Below are 19,422 nucleotides of genomic sequence, written 5' to 3'. Positions count from 1 at the left end.
GGGCCATGGAGAAGCCAATCACAGAACAGGGCAGGAATGTTTATATACCATAAGACAACACAGGATAGTTACAGCTATGACAGTAAGTAAAAGGGTGTTTCAATGGGATCGGCAATATGGTCATTAAAGAAATGGTGAGGGGATAGAGCTTACCTGCTGCTCCTTCAGCTTGGCAGCACCGAGTTCTGAGAGAGAGACAGTTAGCTTTTCTTGCTGTTCCGACAGATACTTCTGATATAGCTTCAGAAGTTCCTGGCATTCTCTGTACTGCTGCTGCAGAGGTGAGATAGCAAGTTAAGGGAAAAAATATTCCTTCCTGAAAAGTTAAAATCAAACAAATACGAATTTATTCTGTGTAAATCTGTTTTGGACCTGTGGTAACTGAAGCCAAAACACTGAAAGCCACACCATGTGTGCATGGAGTGTGTGTGAGGGGATGGGAGAGTGGAGATGACTGGTTACTATGGGTGTGCCTAAAGGGAAATGAATAAAGCAAGAACAAGTGCAATCTTATTCCCCACCCATAAGACAGAGAGGAAGGACCTTCACCAAATTTACAAACACTTGAAGGGGATGCATTCAGGAGGTAGGTAAAGACCATTTAGTTAGTACAGTTACAACCCTCTTTGCATATGCGGTCTTGTTTGGATTCAGCTAAGGAGGACGATGCTTTAATTATCAACAGCCAACTCGGGAACATTCCATTTTTTAAGCACAGCCGTGGATTTGGAGTCCACATACCCACATCTGATCTACTGATGGATCATAAACACAGCCACAGTTGCAACACTACAGGCCTTTCAGAGACCAGCAATTTTTGGACTGTTATCTGGAAATGCAGCAAACTGTGGTATTTGCAAGGATATTAGCAATGGTGTCCTCCTCGCTTGCAGCACTGAAATTCCAAAAGGAGATAAATCTGCTCTTCGCCTGTCATTGTGTAATTCTCTCCGTTGCTCATTTAGCATGGAAAACCATTTATGCTCCCCCCTCATTCCACCCCTCCCTGATTTCAATTATGCATGCAGATGGGATAAGGGCTCAATGTCCAAAGAGATTACTCTGAATAAATACTTTAAGAACAAGTCATCACAATTAAGGTGGGGAACAAAAACTTCTTCAAATATATAAAATGGTATCGAGTTACAGATTTCCTTAACATTTTTATGATCTAATCATCGCTTCTGGGCAAATTCATGTTGCAATCATTTTTGCCAATCATGACTGCATAAATAACTCACCACTTTGTTATTCCCCATTACAATCCTTAAAAAAAAAAAAGAAAAAAAAAAAAAAAAAGGATGAGCAAAGGTTTTGAGGGATGAAGGGGAAGGGAGTTTATTAAGATCTAATGCTAAAGTAACAAGAGAGCTTCTAGAATACTTTTGCTCAGCAGCTTGAGATAAAGGAGGGTACAAACAATGGTCTAAATAAGCTAATTGCTTTTTAGAGTCAATCTATCTGAAGCCTGAGCGGTTTTATAGTTCTGTTCATTTTGTCAGAGAGCACCAAAAGGCTGAAGTGATTTGTGGTGGTCTCAGGAGTCTCTGCCAGCTATGATGTATATAAAAGGATTTTTTTATTCTGGCTGTAACCATAGGCAGTAATGTTTATAGGAGGTGAACATATTAGCCTGGATGCAGGGCATGAATTTTACTGTAGAAAAAGCCAGTTCATTTAGACAGCCTAAGAGTTAAATGTCGGTATTTGAAGACAAATTATAGGCAAATTCATTTAAACCCATGTTATGTGGCAGAATATAAAAACAGACAGTCCTATCTTTATCAATTTTTCATCTCTCTCTTAATTCATTCTGCTTCCAACAACCCTCCCTCATACAACAGGACTTTACACCCCACTATCTGCCCATTGCTGTTGCCTATCGATGTGGATGAGCGGAATGTATACCCTAATGGGTTTTGGGGTACACATATGGCAGGAGCATATCTATTCTTGTTTTTGCCAATGCATTCACACATGGTTCGGTATGTCAAATATGAAAGTTATATAGTATGTGAGTCACACCCAACAAAACTATACAATGGGAATGCATTATGCCAGAGGGTCCCAAACTATGCTCCATGGACTACTGGCAACTTTGGAGCACTTGCTCTGCATGTGATGCCTCTTCTTGCTTCTAGCTGCTAAATTTAATTAAAAGAGAATTAAAAGCATTACTTGCTCCCCTAACATTACTTCTACTTGTAAGCAATTGCTGGCTGTGTCGAAAGGATTTTGTGTGTTCACAAATGGGAGGGATGACTGTTTGCATGAGCATGAATGGGAGGAGAGAAGTCCATGAGACTTTTTCCCTTTTAAATATGGTCCACGTTGTAACGGTGGTTCAGAACCCTTGTGCTAGAAGATAAAACCTTGTTCATTCACACAATTCTAGGGACATTCATTGTGAATTAACGAGTAAGCAATCAAACAAAAAAAGGATAATATATCACAAAGTGTTCTCTGTTCATTCATTTAGACAAATGTAGCTTAGTTTTAGCAATGATCATACTTCTTACTAAGCCAGTTCATTTACTGCAATATCATTTTCTAAGACGCAAGCCTTAATATGAGATATTACTCTTCCACTGTATTAAATCTTTTCTAAAAGTGGGGAAAGAGCACCTTACTTTGTAGGAATTAACACAGTTCTACACCATACACAGATGTGAAAGGACCTACACCATTCAATTGGGAAGTGCATAGATACAATGTTGATGGGAAGGCTATACGTACCTATTTGGACATAGGCTGATAAAATACTTTCACAAATCCACTTTGAAGAAACTCACAAATTTCATGGAGGGGAAAAAATAAACCTATAGGACTACTAATATTAAAATTGAAACATATCTAAATGCTCAAATAAGATCACATCTCTTTAAGAGTTCAAGAGTCCAAATATTTAATTAACAAAACATTAATTATCTGATTAGAGCAGTTTAGGATTTCACTGACCTGTATTCTCACCTGTAACACACAAAATTAACACCTGAATTACTGTAATTTGTTATGCACAAAAAAGTTGTTAATGCAGTATTACGCTTTTACAGACAAGAGAACCACAATAAATCAGGAAATGCAAAGGTTCAGGTTTTAACAGCAATATTAACTCACCATTCTGCATGTCCTGTCTATTTTAGATGATTCATTTAGTGAAACAATAGATTAAAGTCACAGATACAGAGTTCATTTATGGCTCTTAGAAGCAAAAATATTGCTCAGAGAAGTTTGTCTTGGAGAAGGGGAATTGGCCAAGCAGCAGGCGCTCGGGGCACTATGCCTGTGGAAGTCAGAAGCAGACATAATACTTCCAGGGGCACCAAGAGTGCTAGGAGAACTGGACAATATGGCAGCCCTTGCTGTATGCTCCCCATAGCACGGCCTTTCAACTGCAAACTGACATACGGGTTTGGAGGAGGACCATGGCTACCATCCACCACTCCAACTTGCCCCCTCGGGGGCATGTAGGCTTGTTGGCAGGACTTGTGGTTTCCCTTATGGGTTTAGAATTATAATCAGCTGTATTATAACTGCCAGTTTCCCATAGGGTACCCAGATGTCCCGATTTTATATGGACAGTCCTGATAGTCGGGGCTTTGTCTTATATAGGCGCCTATTATCCCCCACCTCCGTCCCGATTTTTCCACAGTTGCTATCTGGTCACCCACCTAGTTTCCCAGTAGTCAGGGAGTCAAGGGCCCTTCATCACATCCAACTTGCACAGCTGTAATTTTGGTCCTTAAGGAAAAAATAGCAAATATCACAGATGTACAAGGTAGGCATGTTAACATTTGCTTGACGTTTTATAATGTTCACTGTGCAAACTGGAGTGCTGCAACAACACCGGTTTCTTCCCTCCCCTCCTTCCCCTCCTCCTACCCCTGCACTTCTTCCCCATTTAATTTCCTAACATTCTGTTTGTTTTTAATTGAAAATCTGGGGATTCTACCAAGGGCTCCCCCTGAAATTTTTCACTTAGTACAAACAACTGAACCACTCTCAGCTTAACTTCACATGGAGCCACTCAGATTTGGTCCAATGGCCCCTCTGTCATGATGGAAAGGCTACCGGGCCAAATTTCAGCCACTCAGTTTGGGGGCCTTCTCAAACAGGGAACCCAAAAGCAAACTGCCCCTTTCCCTGCTCCCCAGGTGGCCCAGCCCTGCCCCTGCCAATGGTATGCACTATGTGTAAGGTGCATATAGCTATGGGCACCACTGGGTTCTTTGGCTTCAGACCTTACTTCGTCCAGCAGCTTCCCTAGTAAAGTTTAATTTCTGCATATTAACCCGTGCAATGCTGAAAAGCAATCAGCCTGTCCACCCGTCTGTAATGATACTCACTGCTTTACGACTTTATAGAATTCCAAACATGTTCACTAATCTGTTAATCTAGAACACACATTTTCATATTTAACCAAGCACGGACCTCTCAACGAGGACTAGTTACATGCCAAAGTTCCAAAGTTCAGTCGTTTCTGAATTATTCCCTTGGGGGGGGGTGGGAAGAAAATAGGCAGCAGGAATTTTTGTTTAAAACATAAATTCTCACCCTTTGTAGTTCCAAAGGAAATGATATTTCTTGCCTCAAATTTGTAAAGGGATGAAGCCTTAAGACAGAGACCAAGCATGGGAAGTTTCAGTCCCAAAAAGGACATTTTCAAGATGCTATTATCAAGGGAAGATGGAATTGCTAATGAAATTGTTTCACACTCATAAACCAATGACAAGGGGCCCAGTTATTTATCTTGGGTATTTATGTGGCCCACATCACCATAGCAGCCAAGCACCTCACAGTCTTTAATGTGTTTAACCTAACACCACCCCTGTGAGGTAGGGCAGGGCTATTGGCCCTACTGGACAGATGGAAAACTGAGGCACAGAAAGACTAAGCAATGCGCCCAAGATGACAAAGGATGTCTGTGGAGGACTGCGTTTCAGACTATTGCTCTAACCACTAGACCATCCTTTCCACAAGCCTATGGCATTTTGTTCCTCTGCATGTAGATCTCCACCCTGTTTTAGAAAGTGGGAATCAACCAACCCCATCCTCTCCTCCCCACAGCCCTACATCCTGAGGCGAAATCTCTGCAGGTCCAGAGATTATTCTGGGAAGAAGAAAAAGTGGAGTGAATCTGAGAAAGGAGACATATCATAATATATATCATAAATTGTTGTTATAATCTAAAGAAAAGCTGACAATAGGTTACAAAATTCTCTAGACAGAGTGCATGACTGCCCTATCCTTTCAAACGGTAGGGGGTGCAGGCGTTGGGGGCTGTGATCTCAGCAGGGTGTGGGGATAGCTTGTCAGCACATGTATCTTTAGCACTGGCTAATAGCCAGCAGGTACATTTTTCAATCCTTGCCAACGGATGGATGTCCAGGTAAGTTTGGACTAGTTATCGCCCTTGATGGCAGTCTCAGCAGAGAGGACAAGGACTGACACAGAGTGACCTCCCTTCACTCATAGGGGTAGTCCTTCCAAGTCAGAGAGGCAGAATATTGGTGCAGGTATGGGGATTGTAGAACTTTTCACTGCCACTAGGCTGCTATAGCTGTTCTATGACAAAGAAATGTCTTCAGTCTCTAAGGCTACGTTTACACTGATGACGGCAAAATCGCCACCGCCAGATCGATTTCTCAGGATCGATTGAGCGGTCAGTGAGACCCACTCAATCGATCAGGAAGTCGACTGAGTAAGTCCACTCCCTCAAGTAGTGTAGCTCTGAGTCGACAGCTCAGCGCAGTGTGAACAGCGCGCAGAAGGGAAGCTGAGCAGTCGACGTCAGTTACGCAAACTACTCTGCGTAGCTTGCGTAACTCCCGTCAACTGCCGCCGAATCACGCGGTCAGTGAGAACCAGCCCTAAGACTGTGATTCTGGTACTCTACACCAGCACTAACCTAGGGCCTCCTGTTGCACTGACACTCATCATAGCCTTTGAATGTTCATGCCTTAGAAACTCAGAAGCCAAAGAGTTAAGAAAATCTTGTCACCGGGTCAGTCAAACCTAGCTACGGACATTTACATATGCTCCAACACACCTAATTCAGTGTGTTCTCTGAACGATACTATAAAAAAAGTTTTGTATAAGGCTCAAGTTACATTTAAAAGATTAAAGCTTATTAGAATAGCAAAAATCCCAAACCTAAAATCACAATTGCAAGATAAGCAGGAGTTCATGAACAATCTGCAGGAACAGTGGTGGCCCATCATTGGCTGTTCACCTAAGCTCAAAGTAAATTCCATTAAAAGTGAATTTGAACTGAATTTGGGTCTGAATTTTTGTTAATTAAATCATCCAAGCACAACATTTTTTGATATACTGGCACAGTAGGTGATAAAAGCTTTACTTTCTCTTTCTGAAGTATATTTTGTATATTGATAGGAGAAAACTACATCGTTCCTTAGGAAAAGAAATGATACGGATGTCACTCCCATCTCCCAGATCAAGGAGATAAACCAAGAACTAACCTGGTGTGGCTTCCATCTACTCACATAAGAAAAGCCACAGGCACAATACTAGCAGTTTATTTTTATAAACAAGCATATTATAAGAATACACCAAAGTATTCTAAGCAAAGGTAAGGCTGTGTCTAAACTGCACCATAGTGCAGACTAGAGGAGGTGTGAAATCCAGAGTGCACCAAAATCGTGCACTCTAATTGGCCCATGTGGTTACTGCTGGCATGAACTAAAAGCTACCTAGTTCATGTTAACATAGTCTTCCTTCAAACAGGACTACGTTAACAGAAACTAGGTACCTTTCAGTTTGCACCAGCAGTACCCACACAGGGCAGTAAGAGCACAAATTTCAGACCCCCCATAGTCCACAATGAGGCACATGTAGATAAGGCCCAATATAATTAAAAGATCACACTGCTCTTTAACGATGCAGTTTATCATACAACTTGTTTTTTAAATATATGCACGATACGCACTTATATTCCACACTGCCCACCCTATATTTATATGCTTTGTTCAGCTCACCTCAGAACAACAGGAACAATATGAATACATTGCCACAAAGCAGACTCTGGCCACAACACATGCTTCTTGGGCCTTCAAAGTTACATAAAAAAATGTGGCTTGAACCTACATGAATTATTGTTCTGTGAAAAGGTAAAGCCTGGTAACTTCCACATAGCTTTATTATCTAAACTCTGAAGATGCCTGTGAAGACTGAAGTTAATAAAATGTTTTATGAACAACTTCACTTCACTGGTTCTTAAATAACTGAGCTTATGTGGACTGTCTGGCACAATGAGGTTAAGAAGCTGCTATGGAAATTTCTGCACATCCATTTTTCAATGTATTAAATAGGTTCTGGGGCAGCCATGAATACTGTTGCAAGAGTATTCAGTTCAAGTCAAAACTTTCTTGGGAGTTAAGATCTTCAGGAAAAATGTATTTGAAAGCACTACAGAAGAGCAAGGTAAGTATAATAATATAGTGCTATGTGCTCAAATGGGAAGCCCAAGAGTCATGTTTTCATTCACACTTGAATATTTCAATGCTATTAACTAGTAGCTAGTAAATTAATCCAAGATGCAAGAGTAAAAGACGAAGACACATAAGGAAAAAGGTCACAATGCCCACAAAAGTTAAGAACCTCACTCCTGTTTGAAGCATCATCATTATGTTGTTGAATGATACACCTCTCATCTAAACGAACTGCTAATACAGTCTCATTCTGTTTGAAGGGAAATTAAATTTACATTCTTTGGGAATATGGTATCATAATTAGTTCATGACTTGATTACACTTTGAAGTGAGCCAAGATTGCATATGGTGCATACAAATTAGTTAAGTTATGGTTACCTACCTTAAGCAAAAGCTACAGCGTTCAGAACAAAGTTAGGGACTAGACTAGGGTAGTCCTTTTGAGCTTTCAAACAGCATATGTAAGAGATCAGATTAAAATCTCTTCTGTTCCCATCTGGCATCAATAAATCCAGAGTAACTTAAAGATGCAGTTTCTTTTTCATCTCCACCCATGCCACCTGCACAGTAATTGTTAAAATTGATTTAAAAAGCAATGACAAGCACCAAACTTCCTATACTGGCCAAAGTACCAATATGATTTATTTCTACAAAGAAGATGAAAATTACAGGAGCTACACTGACAGATTTACATGAGCTAGAATGTTCAGCTACTAAGACACTTTATTCTGCTTAGATGATAGCTTTCCTGAGTATACATTTAAAATAAAATGTAAAACACTGAGATACACGATACAATGCAGGGCATCTGAAAACTGGCCAAACCAAAACTGACCACAGTAAGTCTAAAGGAATAGACTAAGAGCTTTCAGAGTTAAAACTAATCCCTAATGGTATGTGAATACTCTATTAACCTACAGAAGTCTTGGCTGTTTTACCTCAAGTTCTTACCACGGACCAATGAGTTTCTTAATCTGAAAAATCAGTAACTTCAGTAGGCAGTTTGCTTAAGTAAGGAGCTCAGAATTGGGCCCCTATGTCTTAAAACTGATCACAGAATGTGCCAATCAATCTAGACAGCTTGCCTTCAATGGGTTCCTGTCCAAAGGTGGATAAAGACCAACCACACCACATACTATTATATGCCAGTAGTTAAGCATTGATCAATACATGCAAATGCCACTTCAAACCTCGCCACCTTTCATTCCATGTGCAATGCACTCATAGCCCAAGACACACATAATAAGAATGAATAAAACTAAAAATAAATACAAAAAAAGATTAAAACTGCTCACATAAATTTCCCACTGGGGAGAGAGAGAGAAAGAAAGAACGAATCACACACAAAGATACTAATTACATTGCTTAATGCACTAGTAAAAGGTGCTCAGATATTGTGACGGACACAATATGAGAACTGTATAAACAGAATACACACAATTCAGAACGTTTTTCTTTATAAGAAAACACTGGCTCCAGCATATGCAGCAATAGGGTTTTATTCTTGGTGTAAAGATTGCGATAGTATAGGATGCTCAAGAAGGGGCCAGCAGAGAGAGAGAGAGAGAGGAGACTGCACCTGGGTCCATTAAGGAAGCTTTGCCAAAATCCATATTGATTTTAGGAATATACAAATTTCCTTTGGTGTTTCCTTGGGTGGTGCAGCCATTATCTGAGTTTACTGGATTCAGTTTCTCTTGGAAATGGTCAAGAACTGTATTACTTATGTATTTGTCCATCATAATTGTTAGATGTATGATCCTTCTGACAGGGATGGGAGCCTTGAGGATTTAGTAGTACAGGATTTCTCCCCAGTACATAGTCACAGCATCTGTGAAGGGCTGCACACGTTTAATCATGTGCAGTAAAAAAGTAAACTAAACCTGTGCGGTATTGGAAGAATGCAAAGCCAAAGACAGTACTACACCTCCTACCACCAAATAAAAAAAAATAAACCATGCTATTTTTTCCTTTTACATATTTAGAGTGCAAAATTAAAACAAATAAAAGGAACACTGCATAATTTAGCTGTCATTTTCTATCAAATTGCTCATAATTGTAACCATAAAATGATAATATTCTACCATATGTGCATCTGCAAAGATGACAAAAGCATTGGTCAGCTTCACAGAGAAGAAAAATAAACCTAACGCTCCCCCTAGTGGCTATTTCTAGGGATTACAATAGCCTAACTATTTGTACAGGGCCACAGCATTCTTCCTAAATTTGAAGAAGGGCACCTGTCAAACCTGGAGGTTAATTTTGTCACATAGAAGGGTCTAACATGCAAGTCAGTTGTGCAATCCTACTTATGTCATTCTTCCTAAAATTAGGCCCTTTTATTCACATTCATTCATGGTATTATATAAAATACTTAGCTCTAGAAATGCTCGGTGTTTATTTGGAGACCTTTGTGAGAATTAAAAAACCTTTTATAACAACAACTTTTACTGTTTACATTAAAGCTATTAGTCAGACCATTACTACTTGACACTCAAACAGCTGTGTTCTCTTCTCTAATTTGACAACAGAGCTCTTTTAAGGAGTCTAAGGAAAGAAAAGGTGGTTTTAGCCTGTGGGGGGAATGAGGTATTTAAAACAGCAATGGGATGCTCATCCTGTTCCATCAAGGCACACTAATGGGAGTTATTGCACAGGATAAAGTGTGAACTGGGTGGCAGCTGTTTGGAAGAGAGGGTAGGGGGCTATGGGGAGATAAGAAAGACACTAGGGCTGTAAAACCTGAACTGACTCAAAGCATGGCTCTGGGACCTCCATCTGAATTAAAGAGCATGCATATTTAATTAAAGGGGCGGCTGCTTTGCAGAGAATGAGAACGTAAGATCACAAAACATCAGCTCATTTTATAACAAAGCTAATCAGGTGTGTCCTGGTTAGAATGTCTATGGGTGACACCTGGGAATACACAGTGCCCTAAGTCTTGTTCCTTCCTTGTGAGAAACAATCAGCGCTTTCACAATTTTATATATTTCATGCCTCTGGCTGAAACCTTCTGGCCTTCATATAGGAATAATATTGAGAGAAAAGCAGATTCTCCTTATGCCAAGTGGGCAGTTCCACTACGCTCACATACAAAGGTTTCCGGTTCAATAACTTGCTGCAGCTGAGACCTCATCAATAAGGATAAATCTTTTGTTTGTTGTCACCTCCCTCAGTTGCCTTTTTGTAGCCTGCATTGCCTATATCAGGCTTGGCTGGCATGACTTCTGATCAGAGTGCACTTACACAGAGGCAAGTAGTTTAAGCGTGTCGTTCCCCATCTGTAAAATGGGCATTGATAACTCTTAACCCCTCTACGTCTTGTGATCCTTGGATGAACAGCACTAAGGCTCGTTGCTGGATGATGAGGAGAAAGAAAAGCTCAATAAGCCAGAAGTCTTGCCCTTTTTGTGATACTGTTTGCACTGGTGAAGTAACAGCCTACATGCTGTTCTCATTATAACTAGACAGAATCATAGATCATTCTAGCTAATTTTGTTTTTCCTTTTAGAACTATTGCTGTTTTGACAGCTTTTCTAACCTTGTTAGAACACAATCTGTTAGCAACACTGTTGATGAGGGAAATGCAAGACGCTCTCTTCTGAAAGGCAGTCGAGGTCAAATCAACAAATTCTGTACAAGTGTTAATACTCATTTTAAATTTTTTAAAATAAAATTCTTGTGTGCCAGAGTGCTGTTTTCCATCTCATTTTTCAGCTGCATCTCCGTAATTTAGAGGAGTATTTCAGAATGACAAAGGCCTCAGAAAGTTAGTACTTTCTTCTAAAAACTGGCCTTAAATGCACCAAGCTGAGAAGTGCTGGTTACACTGAACAGAAGCCAATGAAGAAAAGATTTAATAACAGTCTCATTATAAGGTTCATTGTTGTAGGACTACTTAATATACAAGATTAACACATCTTATCTCCCAGTTTCACTGAAACCTATTATACCCCTCATTAATACATGCACATTGCTACATCATTTACAAAGCCAAGCTCTCAAATAGTATTCTATGAAAGAGGGCGTGTTTTGCTGCTTTTACTAGTGCTGTTCTCCCTCCATGCAACCGCTATGCACTAAAATGAACCCTACAGCTCAGAATGCCAGACTTTGTTTAGAAAAACTGTGCAGTTCTCTTCAGAGCTGAGATTTAAAAAGGCAACTTCACATGGATTTAGCTATCTGTATGTCAGTTCCCCAGACCAAGAAGGGGACACCATTCCACTCGCTAGCGCAAACAAGCAGAACCATCACCACCAAAATCTGAAGACATTCTGGCGTTCTCTGTTCCCTTGTGGTTCAAGATTCACAAGGAGACTAAAGAAACAGAACAAAGAACCAAGGTTAATCATGTAATAAAATATTTCTAGAAGTTTTGTTACCTAGTAGGGCCCAAAAATACATCTCTCAGACACAACCCTTTCTCCCTCCTCCCCCTCCAGTGCTAAACACAAAACAGAAGCCCCAGACCCACAAATGTTCACCTGCAAATGTAACCGGGTCTCCAAACTGGTGTATCTTTAGTACAGACATTAAGCTTAGATAAGAAAAAACATTTTCCCCCTCCTACAGCTTCACCTCCAATATGGAATGAAGGGAGTAGTAACTCTCCTCCACCAAAAAGCAGAAGTACAAGGAGGGATCATGTGGTCAACACTATCTACTAACATCCAAATGCTACTATTTGGACTGTAAACTCTTCAAGACAGAAGTTGCTTTTTACTGTGTGTTTGTACAGCACCTAGCACTATGAGACCCAGACAGTGCCAGGGGCTTTGGGGCATTCACACAATACAATAAATAAGGAGAATTATCTCTATATTAAGTTACAGATTATCCTGTCAGAAGGGGAGGCATAAACTTGGTTAAGAGCTAACTGGAAAGCACCCATGTAGACTGACCCCTAGGAGTCTAGTGCACTGCTCACAAAACTTTCCCTTGTTCCATTGTGAAGATGTTTACCTCTGGGTGACCCCAGCTTTGTATCAGCAAATCAAGTGCCTTAGAAAAAGAAGTTATTTACCTGTACAGTAACTGACGTTCTTCAAGATGTGTAGTCCATATATCCCACATTAGGAGAGTGCACGTGCAGTGTGCATGCATCAGAGAATTGTCTGTCAGAGTAGCACATGCGTCCTTCCCTTTCCTCATGCGCTTTGCGAGAATATAAAAGGATGGAGCCCCCCACTACACCCCGTTCCTTTCATCACGGCAGGTGGGTTGTGGAACGTGTAAACAGACTACACATTTCAAAGAACATCAGTTAGTATGCAGGGAAGTAACCTCTTGAGTGCTGGTCCATATACATATTCACGTTAGGGGATTCTCTAGCAATAGGGCACAGGGAGTGGGTACAAGGAGTCCCTGTAAATATGTATTGCAATGCAGATCTTTCAAATCTTGCATTGTCCCTGGCTGCCCACACCAGTGCCCTGTGCTTTGTACTATTTGTACCCTGGGAAGTGGGTGGGCTTGCTAAAGGCCCCTCCTCCAGCCTAAGGGGAGAAGTCACTGAACCTGGGATACAACTGACTATGGGGGACAACTAATGAAAAAAAAACAGGAACGGGTGTGGGGGTCACAGGTTTAAACAAAGGGAACCAGAAAGGGACACCGAGCAGAGAACCCCGGACAGCACCCACTGCCCCCGGAAGGTGTCAAGGGAGCCAACGGACGCTGCCCAGAGGAACTCTGCCCGGATGCATGAGTGCACAAGGAAACGGAAGTATGCCCCACAGTCGCAGAGCACCCCCCGCCAACCTCCTCTCCCTGATCTTGTAGATGGTCATTTTGGCGAGTGCTAGGAGGAGGTTGACAAGGTGCTCTGCAAATGTTTTGAATTAGGAGGTAACATGACTTGATGCACAGAGCAATGCAGTTTGATATTCTCTGCATAGACACAGATTGCCCTTTGACTTTTTCTCTGTAAGCCAAAAACAGCATGGGCAATTTCTGGAAGGATTTTGTCCTATCCAGGTAGAACAACATGGCTCTGCATGCTTGGTGAAGATGGAGGGTGCTGTAGGAAGCAAAAACGGGAGGACTCAATATGGTAGTATTTGTTGTTCAACACAAACCTTAGGAAGCGCTTGCATATGATGTGGAAATACATATCTTTGGGATTGAGGGCAGCATACTAGTCCTTCTGGTCCAGGAAGGGAATGATGGAAGTGAGAGAAACCATTTAACTTGAGTGTCTCGGAGAGAGGTGTTGAGGTCTCAGTTCTAATATCAGGTAAAAAACACCATTTCCTTGGGAGTGAGGAAGTATCTTCAATACAAACTTCGCTCCCTCTGTTGAGAGGGAACCTCTTCTACAGTGCACAGAGGGAGGAAGAGGAACTGAATGGTGGAGTCTCTCTGGATCACCTTCAAAACCCAACAGTCTGAGGTGATGTTGGATCAGGTCTGCTGGAAGACGGTCAGATGGTTGCCAAAAGGAAGGGAGGGCAGAGAACACAAAACAAACTGTATGCTGACCCTGGGCACCAAGTCAAAAGTGCTGCCTGGCCAGTACCAATGCAGGGAGATGTGACAGAGAGGTAGAACCCTCCCAGCCCCCCAATGGATTTTCTCCCCCAGGGCAGGCCTGGGGACTCAGGCTGTCATTGATAGGGTTGTGGCCTGAACTGAATTTGTCTGGAGGCTGGTGTATAGATCCCCAGGGACCTGAGGGTTGCCTTAGAGTCATTTCCACATCAGTCTTCTCATGGACGAGTGAGAAACCCTCAAAAGGCAGGTCCTCAATCAGTATCTGTAATTCCTTTGGAATACCTGCCAAAGTCAGCCAGGAAGAACTGTGTATCATGACTGTTCTGGCCACTACTCTAAAGGTTAAGTCCTTCACATCCAAGGCCACCTAGTAATCTGCCATCAGGATAGTATGAAAATCATCCCTATAACCTTAAAGAAGTTTGTCAATAAAAGGTGGTATGGCACATTAGTTGACATGATCATATGTTGCCAAAACTGCCTGGTAGTCCAAAATCCTCATTTGGAGGTTCAAAGTGGAATAGGATTTTCAGCCGAGCAACTCAAGACACTTGGCTTCTCTGTCTTCAGGGGTCAACTTCTGGTTGCCCTGGCAAGCTCTTTCATTGGCTGCCATCACCAGCAGGGATCCTGGTATTAGGTGCAAATCAAACTGCTTGTACCTGGTAACTGGGACCTGCTATGGTCTAGCTACCCATTTGGACATCTGATTCCAGTGATGCCAGTCTCTGCCATAGGGCATTTGCGGGTTCTAACAGCCCCACATTGATTGAGGTCACTCTGTGTCCTAATAATGACGCATGTAAACAACTGAGGAACTTGCATGGTGTGTCGCACACTTCATCAGTGGGTTTCTCCAAGGCTGCTGCCTACCCATTTCACAAGGCCTTGGAATGCTTGCAATCCTCAAGAGTAGAAGCTGACTGGTCAGAAGACAGAACATCGTCCAGCAGTGACATAGTAATGGGTGGAACCATCAGTTCTTCATCAGGAACCTGCTGGACGAGAAGTGTGTTCATGAATGGTGGTAGGGATGGGTCCAGATTCTGGTGCAGGTGAGAGTCTGTGCCATGAGCAGAGTGTGGAGCAGATCTGGATTGTAGTGAGGTCCCTGGGGGCCTACATACAAAGCACACTATGATCATACTGCACCAGAACATGTACGCCATCCTGATAGTTAATGCTGACTAGAAAGTTCTGACATGTGCATTGGACATGCATTCAGCTAATGTGGAATATGCATAGGGACTAACACTCAAAAAAAGAATGAAGGATCTATTCAAAGGAAGGTGCCTCTGACCTAAGATAGTCACGAATTTCTGAGAGTTGCACGTCCCTCAGGTAAAATAAATTTACTAGCTTTGGGAGGGGAGGATGACTCCTTATTCATCCCTACCTTTTCATGTGTATTACCAGATAGGCATTGTCTGAGCATATTACAACTACTGTATAGGATGACCTCCCAACACTTCCACAGGGCCTGCCAGGACTTTCATTTCAAAGAGTATGCGTACAGAAGATTTGGCGTAACTGTTGGGGGACAAAGGAACCACTTTCCTGCAACAGACAAATTGGTAACAATACTGTTCCCCGTTCTTGTATGAACATTCCCTTGTGAAGCTGTTAATCTTCAGGCCACTATTTCAGGAAGCTCTATACTCCAGGAGATGGTGATTTTGACACGTAGATTCTGAAGTGCCCTTTAGAAAAGTAAGTGTAACTGAAGGGAGTTCACACAGAGACAGCCATTGACAGAAAAGGAGATCTTCAGACAGTTGACTGCAGCTTTCTCAATAGGCTAGCATCTGAGTAAGTACAAGATATTCCTTTTCTGCTTAATTGCAAGGTCAAAGACTTAACAAAGGTAGAAAAAACTGTGCATTGTTTGGGACAGTTGCTGCTGGAAAGATATTCTTACCAGTCAGTTTTCCAGGTACAATAATACTAAGAGGCCATCATAGCAAAGAAAAGCCAAAACCCATCAACATTCAATCGGTGAATATATGGGTAACTGCTGTCAGAACAGAATAAAGTCCTTTGAAAATTAAGATCCTGAGTGACAAGTGTGGGGGAGCATCAGGCAGGGATGCTACAGGCTCAATCTACACCAAAAAATTGGTCACAAGATTCTCATGGTGGCCACATCATGGCATTACAAGCCTGGGAGGATCCTGTGATGCACGAATGAAGAAAACAGATGGCACAAAGAAGCTGGACAGTTATTCTATAAATTCTTGACCTATGTGAAAATGATCACACAGTCAGTCAGATCCCTCCACCTATAAAGCTGCTTGCTGGTAAGCCAAGAAAGGATTTCTTAAGGAACTACAGTGAGCCCTAATCAAGGAAGCCTCAGTGTGGTTTATGGCTCTCCATAAGCATTAGAGAAGTTTCAGTGAAGGCACCCATTGAGAAAGTCTACCTCTGGAATGCATTCCCAGGACTCTAATTAGTCTAAAGGCAGCCCATAATAGATGAATAAAAAGAACCGAAAATGTGACAAGATCTTGCACACTGGATAAATATACATGACCTGATTTGGCTTCTTCTCTTGTAAACAAGAAACCAACGTTCACATGTTCTTCCTTCTGAGACTGGAGGGGCCAGTTGAAAGGCTCTAGAGAAAAGGGTTGAATTATCTGGTTCCCAAGTACCAGCTAGTGTCAACCAAAGGATTTTCTGAGATGACAGATTCAGAAAAACTTTTTTCCTCAGAGGAACTAGAGGCAGCAAGAGCAAGAAGCATCTATTTTCTTTGGTGGGCTGGAATATAAAAATCCCAGGGACTCTCAACTAAGATTTCTCCTTTGTGTAGAGTAGAGAAGCACCAATGGTTAGGAAATGGGGAGGTCTCACTTGAGAACATGGGAGAGAACTGTTCTTTAGTGGTAGCCTGTGCAGACGAAGCCTAAATTAAGATGCTGGTTTAACTCAAGAGCCCATGTTGGGGTGGAGGATCCTCAGCTACTTCTCTCGATTTCCATTAGAACATGAGAATGTCCACATCTTTGGTGAGAGGGGCCCAGGCAAATGGAAACTTACTCCTAATGCTTTTATCCTTGTATCACCCCAGAAATAAAGAAGTATTATCCTCATTTCATAGATGGGACGGTACAAAGAAGACACTAATTTGCCTAAGGCCAGTGAGAGAATCTGTGGCAGAGCCAAGAATTGAATCCAGGTCTCTCGAGGGCCTTAACCATAAAATCTTCTTTGTTAAGCCCAGAATTGATCCTGGAGTAGCTAGATCCATGGCTGCAGTACCATGGTGACCTCAAGAGTCCCCAGGTGGAATGGACAAAAGGAACCTGTAGCTTTAGCAGGGAAGTAACAGTATGTTCCCTTCCTTTTCTCTCCTGAGGCTCTGGCTCCTTCATAAATATTGAGAGAGAGAAAAAGGGAAGAGATATTTGTCAAAAAAAATTAAAGCAATAACTGCACAACACACCTACTTCTGAAGTGAGCAGGAATAGACAGTACCAAACCATGTTCAGACCTGACTGGTAGCAAAGCTCGCAGTAAGTGATAGCAGCAGAGGCATGTCACTTCAGGACAGACCAATGGAAATGAAGGCATTAAATGCCACTGTATTTTAAATGATGTGTGTGTGTATTGTGGAGCCGGAGAGGAAAGCAGGTTTAACAGAACGTGTGGAGATTTTTCACACCAAATCCGCAAAGCTTTAAAATTAGCACTTTGTGTTTGCTTGTTCTTTTAATGCCCGCATTTATTAAGGAGCAAAATAACCATGTCTCTGAAATGCCAAAACAATATGGATTCATAAATAACGTTCCATTCCTATTTGTACCTAATCTAAATATTTATGTAGTAATTTACCAGTAAAAGATGCAAACTATTTTTTTTAAATGTTACATTGTATTAAAGGTTAACCACATGACATGTTTTATTATGAGGCTTTAAATGACATTGAAGACCAGAGTTCTGTTTTGGACGCACTCCAATGGAAGCATTGGAGTTGAAATGGACATAGGCAGGCCTTCATATTCACTTTTCACAAAGATAAATGTGGAAGTTCAGACCTTTCCCAGTGCTATTTCAGTCTGCCTGGCCATAGACCAAACAAGCCAGGAGTGCATTGATTTACAGAGTGAAGGCTATCTTCACAACCAGAAGGGCTAGAAACAGATATATTAGTCAAACAGCAATAAATATTAGTCAAACAGCAATAATGCGAAGTTTCACTCGGAAAGGACACCTTTACCAAAATTAGGACAAGTCAAAATAGGAGTAATGAACATAAAACTCAAATCCTAATTCTTTTATTTCTTTTAGTATAAGGATGCTGTGCTAAGAATAGAAAAAATTCTTGCTGCTAGCTAGTAAAAAAAAAACAAAAAAACAACAGAGTCATACCTCATGGCTATGACACCTGGTGGCTATATTTCTCTACTGACTCCACCCCTCCAGCAATGTCATGCCTAGCTTCCCATCACCTAATGCATTAAATTCAAGCCCCTCCTCATCACTTTTATGGTCCTATAAATCCAGATCCCATATTTGTTGCTGCTTTAAAGTCATACTACACACCTACCACCTCCCTATGCTCCTTACTGTTCCCTCTGTGTCCTCCTTCTCCTCTCTGCCTTCTACTCCTGCTGCCCCCTGCACTGGAAATAGCTTCCAACCTCTTCTCTGCCACACACACTCACTCTGCTTCATCTTTTCTTAAAGCCCACTACTTCCAGAAAACCTGCCTCCATGTCTCCTGAGCTATACTCCCTACATTCCCAACATGAACTGTTTTCTCAAGTTGTCCCTATCTTCAACTGTAAGATCTTTGGGCTATGACCTTGCTCACACAGGTTTAAATCTGAAGTAATTCCACTAGGTTTAATGGGGTTACTCCAAAATTACACTCATCTTAACACGAGCAAAATTATTTTTCTAAAGTGTCGGAGGCCTATTAGCTCATTGCTCTGTGCCTTGGTTTCCCTATCTGAAAAATGGGGATAATACCGATTTCAAAAGTGTGTTGGGAGGTTAATGTTAGTCTATGCTTTGAGACAAAGAGTTAGGTATCACAATTACAGCTTCCTTCTTGTAACCCACCAAGGCTATGTGCACAGCTTTCACCAATTTAGTTTTTATATGCTTCTTGAACAGCCCCACATTCCAGCAGGGAGAATAAACAATATGAACAATGATTAGTGAATACTTCCCAAGTATGTTACATTTCCCTTAACAGAGTTAAAGCACATCTGCTTGCAAGTTGGGAAAGGCTGGCTTTCTAGATATAGCTAGTCAGATACAGTAGCATGCAGAGATGCATTAATGTCCCTTGCTTCAGTGAGAGACAGAGTACACAGGCTTACTGATGGAATCTGCATTTTTGGTTCTCATTTGTTCTGCTTGGGTAAACTTACCGGACTGAGAAAACACATTTTCAAGCATTACTATTTTGAATACCATTGTTCACTCAGACTATCTTTTCCTCCACTTAGCCATCTCTAGATCAAAG

General features: G+C 41.5%; 1 protein-coding gene across 5 annotated transcripts in view; it reads right to left on the bottom strand.

Annotated features, from left to right (window-relative positions):
• The window catches only part of KIAA1328 (KIAA1328 ortholog), a 243,309-nt gene that overhangs the window by 140,119 nt on the left and 83,768 nt on the right, over window positions 1-19,422 (bottom strand). For all 5 annotated transcript variants that reach the window (XM_067530912.1, XM_067530910.1, XM_067530907.1 and 2 more), the window contains one exon: window positions 154-281. In XM_067530912.1, coding sequence (XP_067387013.1) covers window positions 154-281 — 128 coding nt within the window. The remainder of the gene's footprint in view (window positions 1-153; window positions 282-19,422) is intronic.

This window comes from Emydura macquarii, unplaced genomic scaffold (genome assembly GCF_026122565.2).
Source record: "Emydura macquarii macquarii isolate MOO-44397 ecotype Brisbane River unplaced genomic scaffold, CSIRO-AGI_Emac_v2 contig_3114, whole genome shotgun sequence".
NCBI lineage: Eukaryota > Metazoa > Chordata > Testudines > Chelidae > Emydura > Emydura macquarii.
This window is presented reverse-complemented; position numbering and strand designations above follow the sequence as displayed.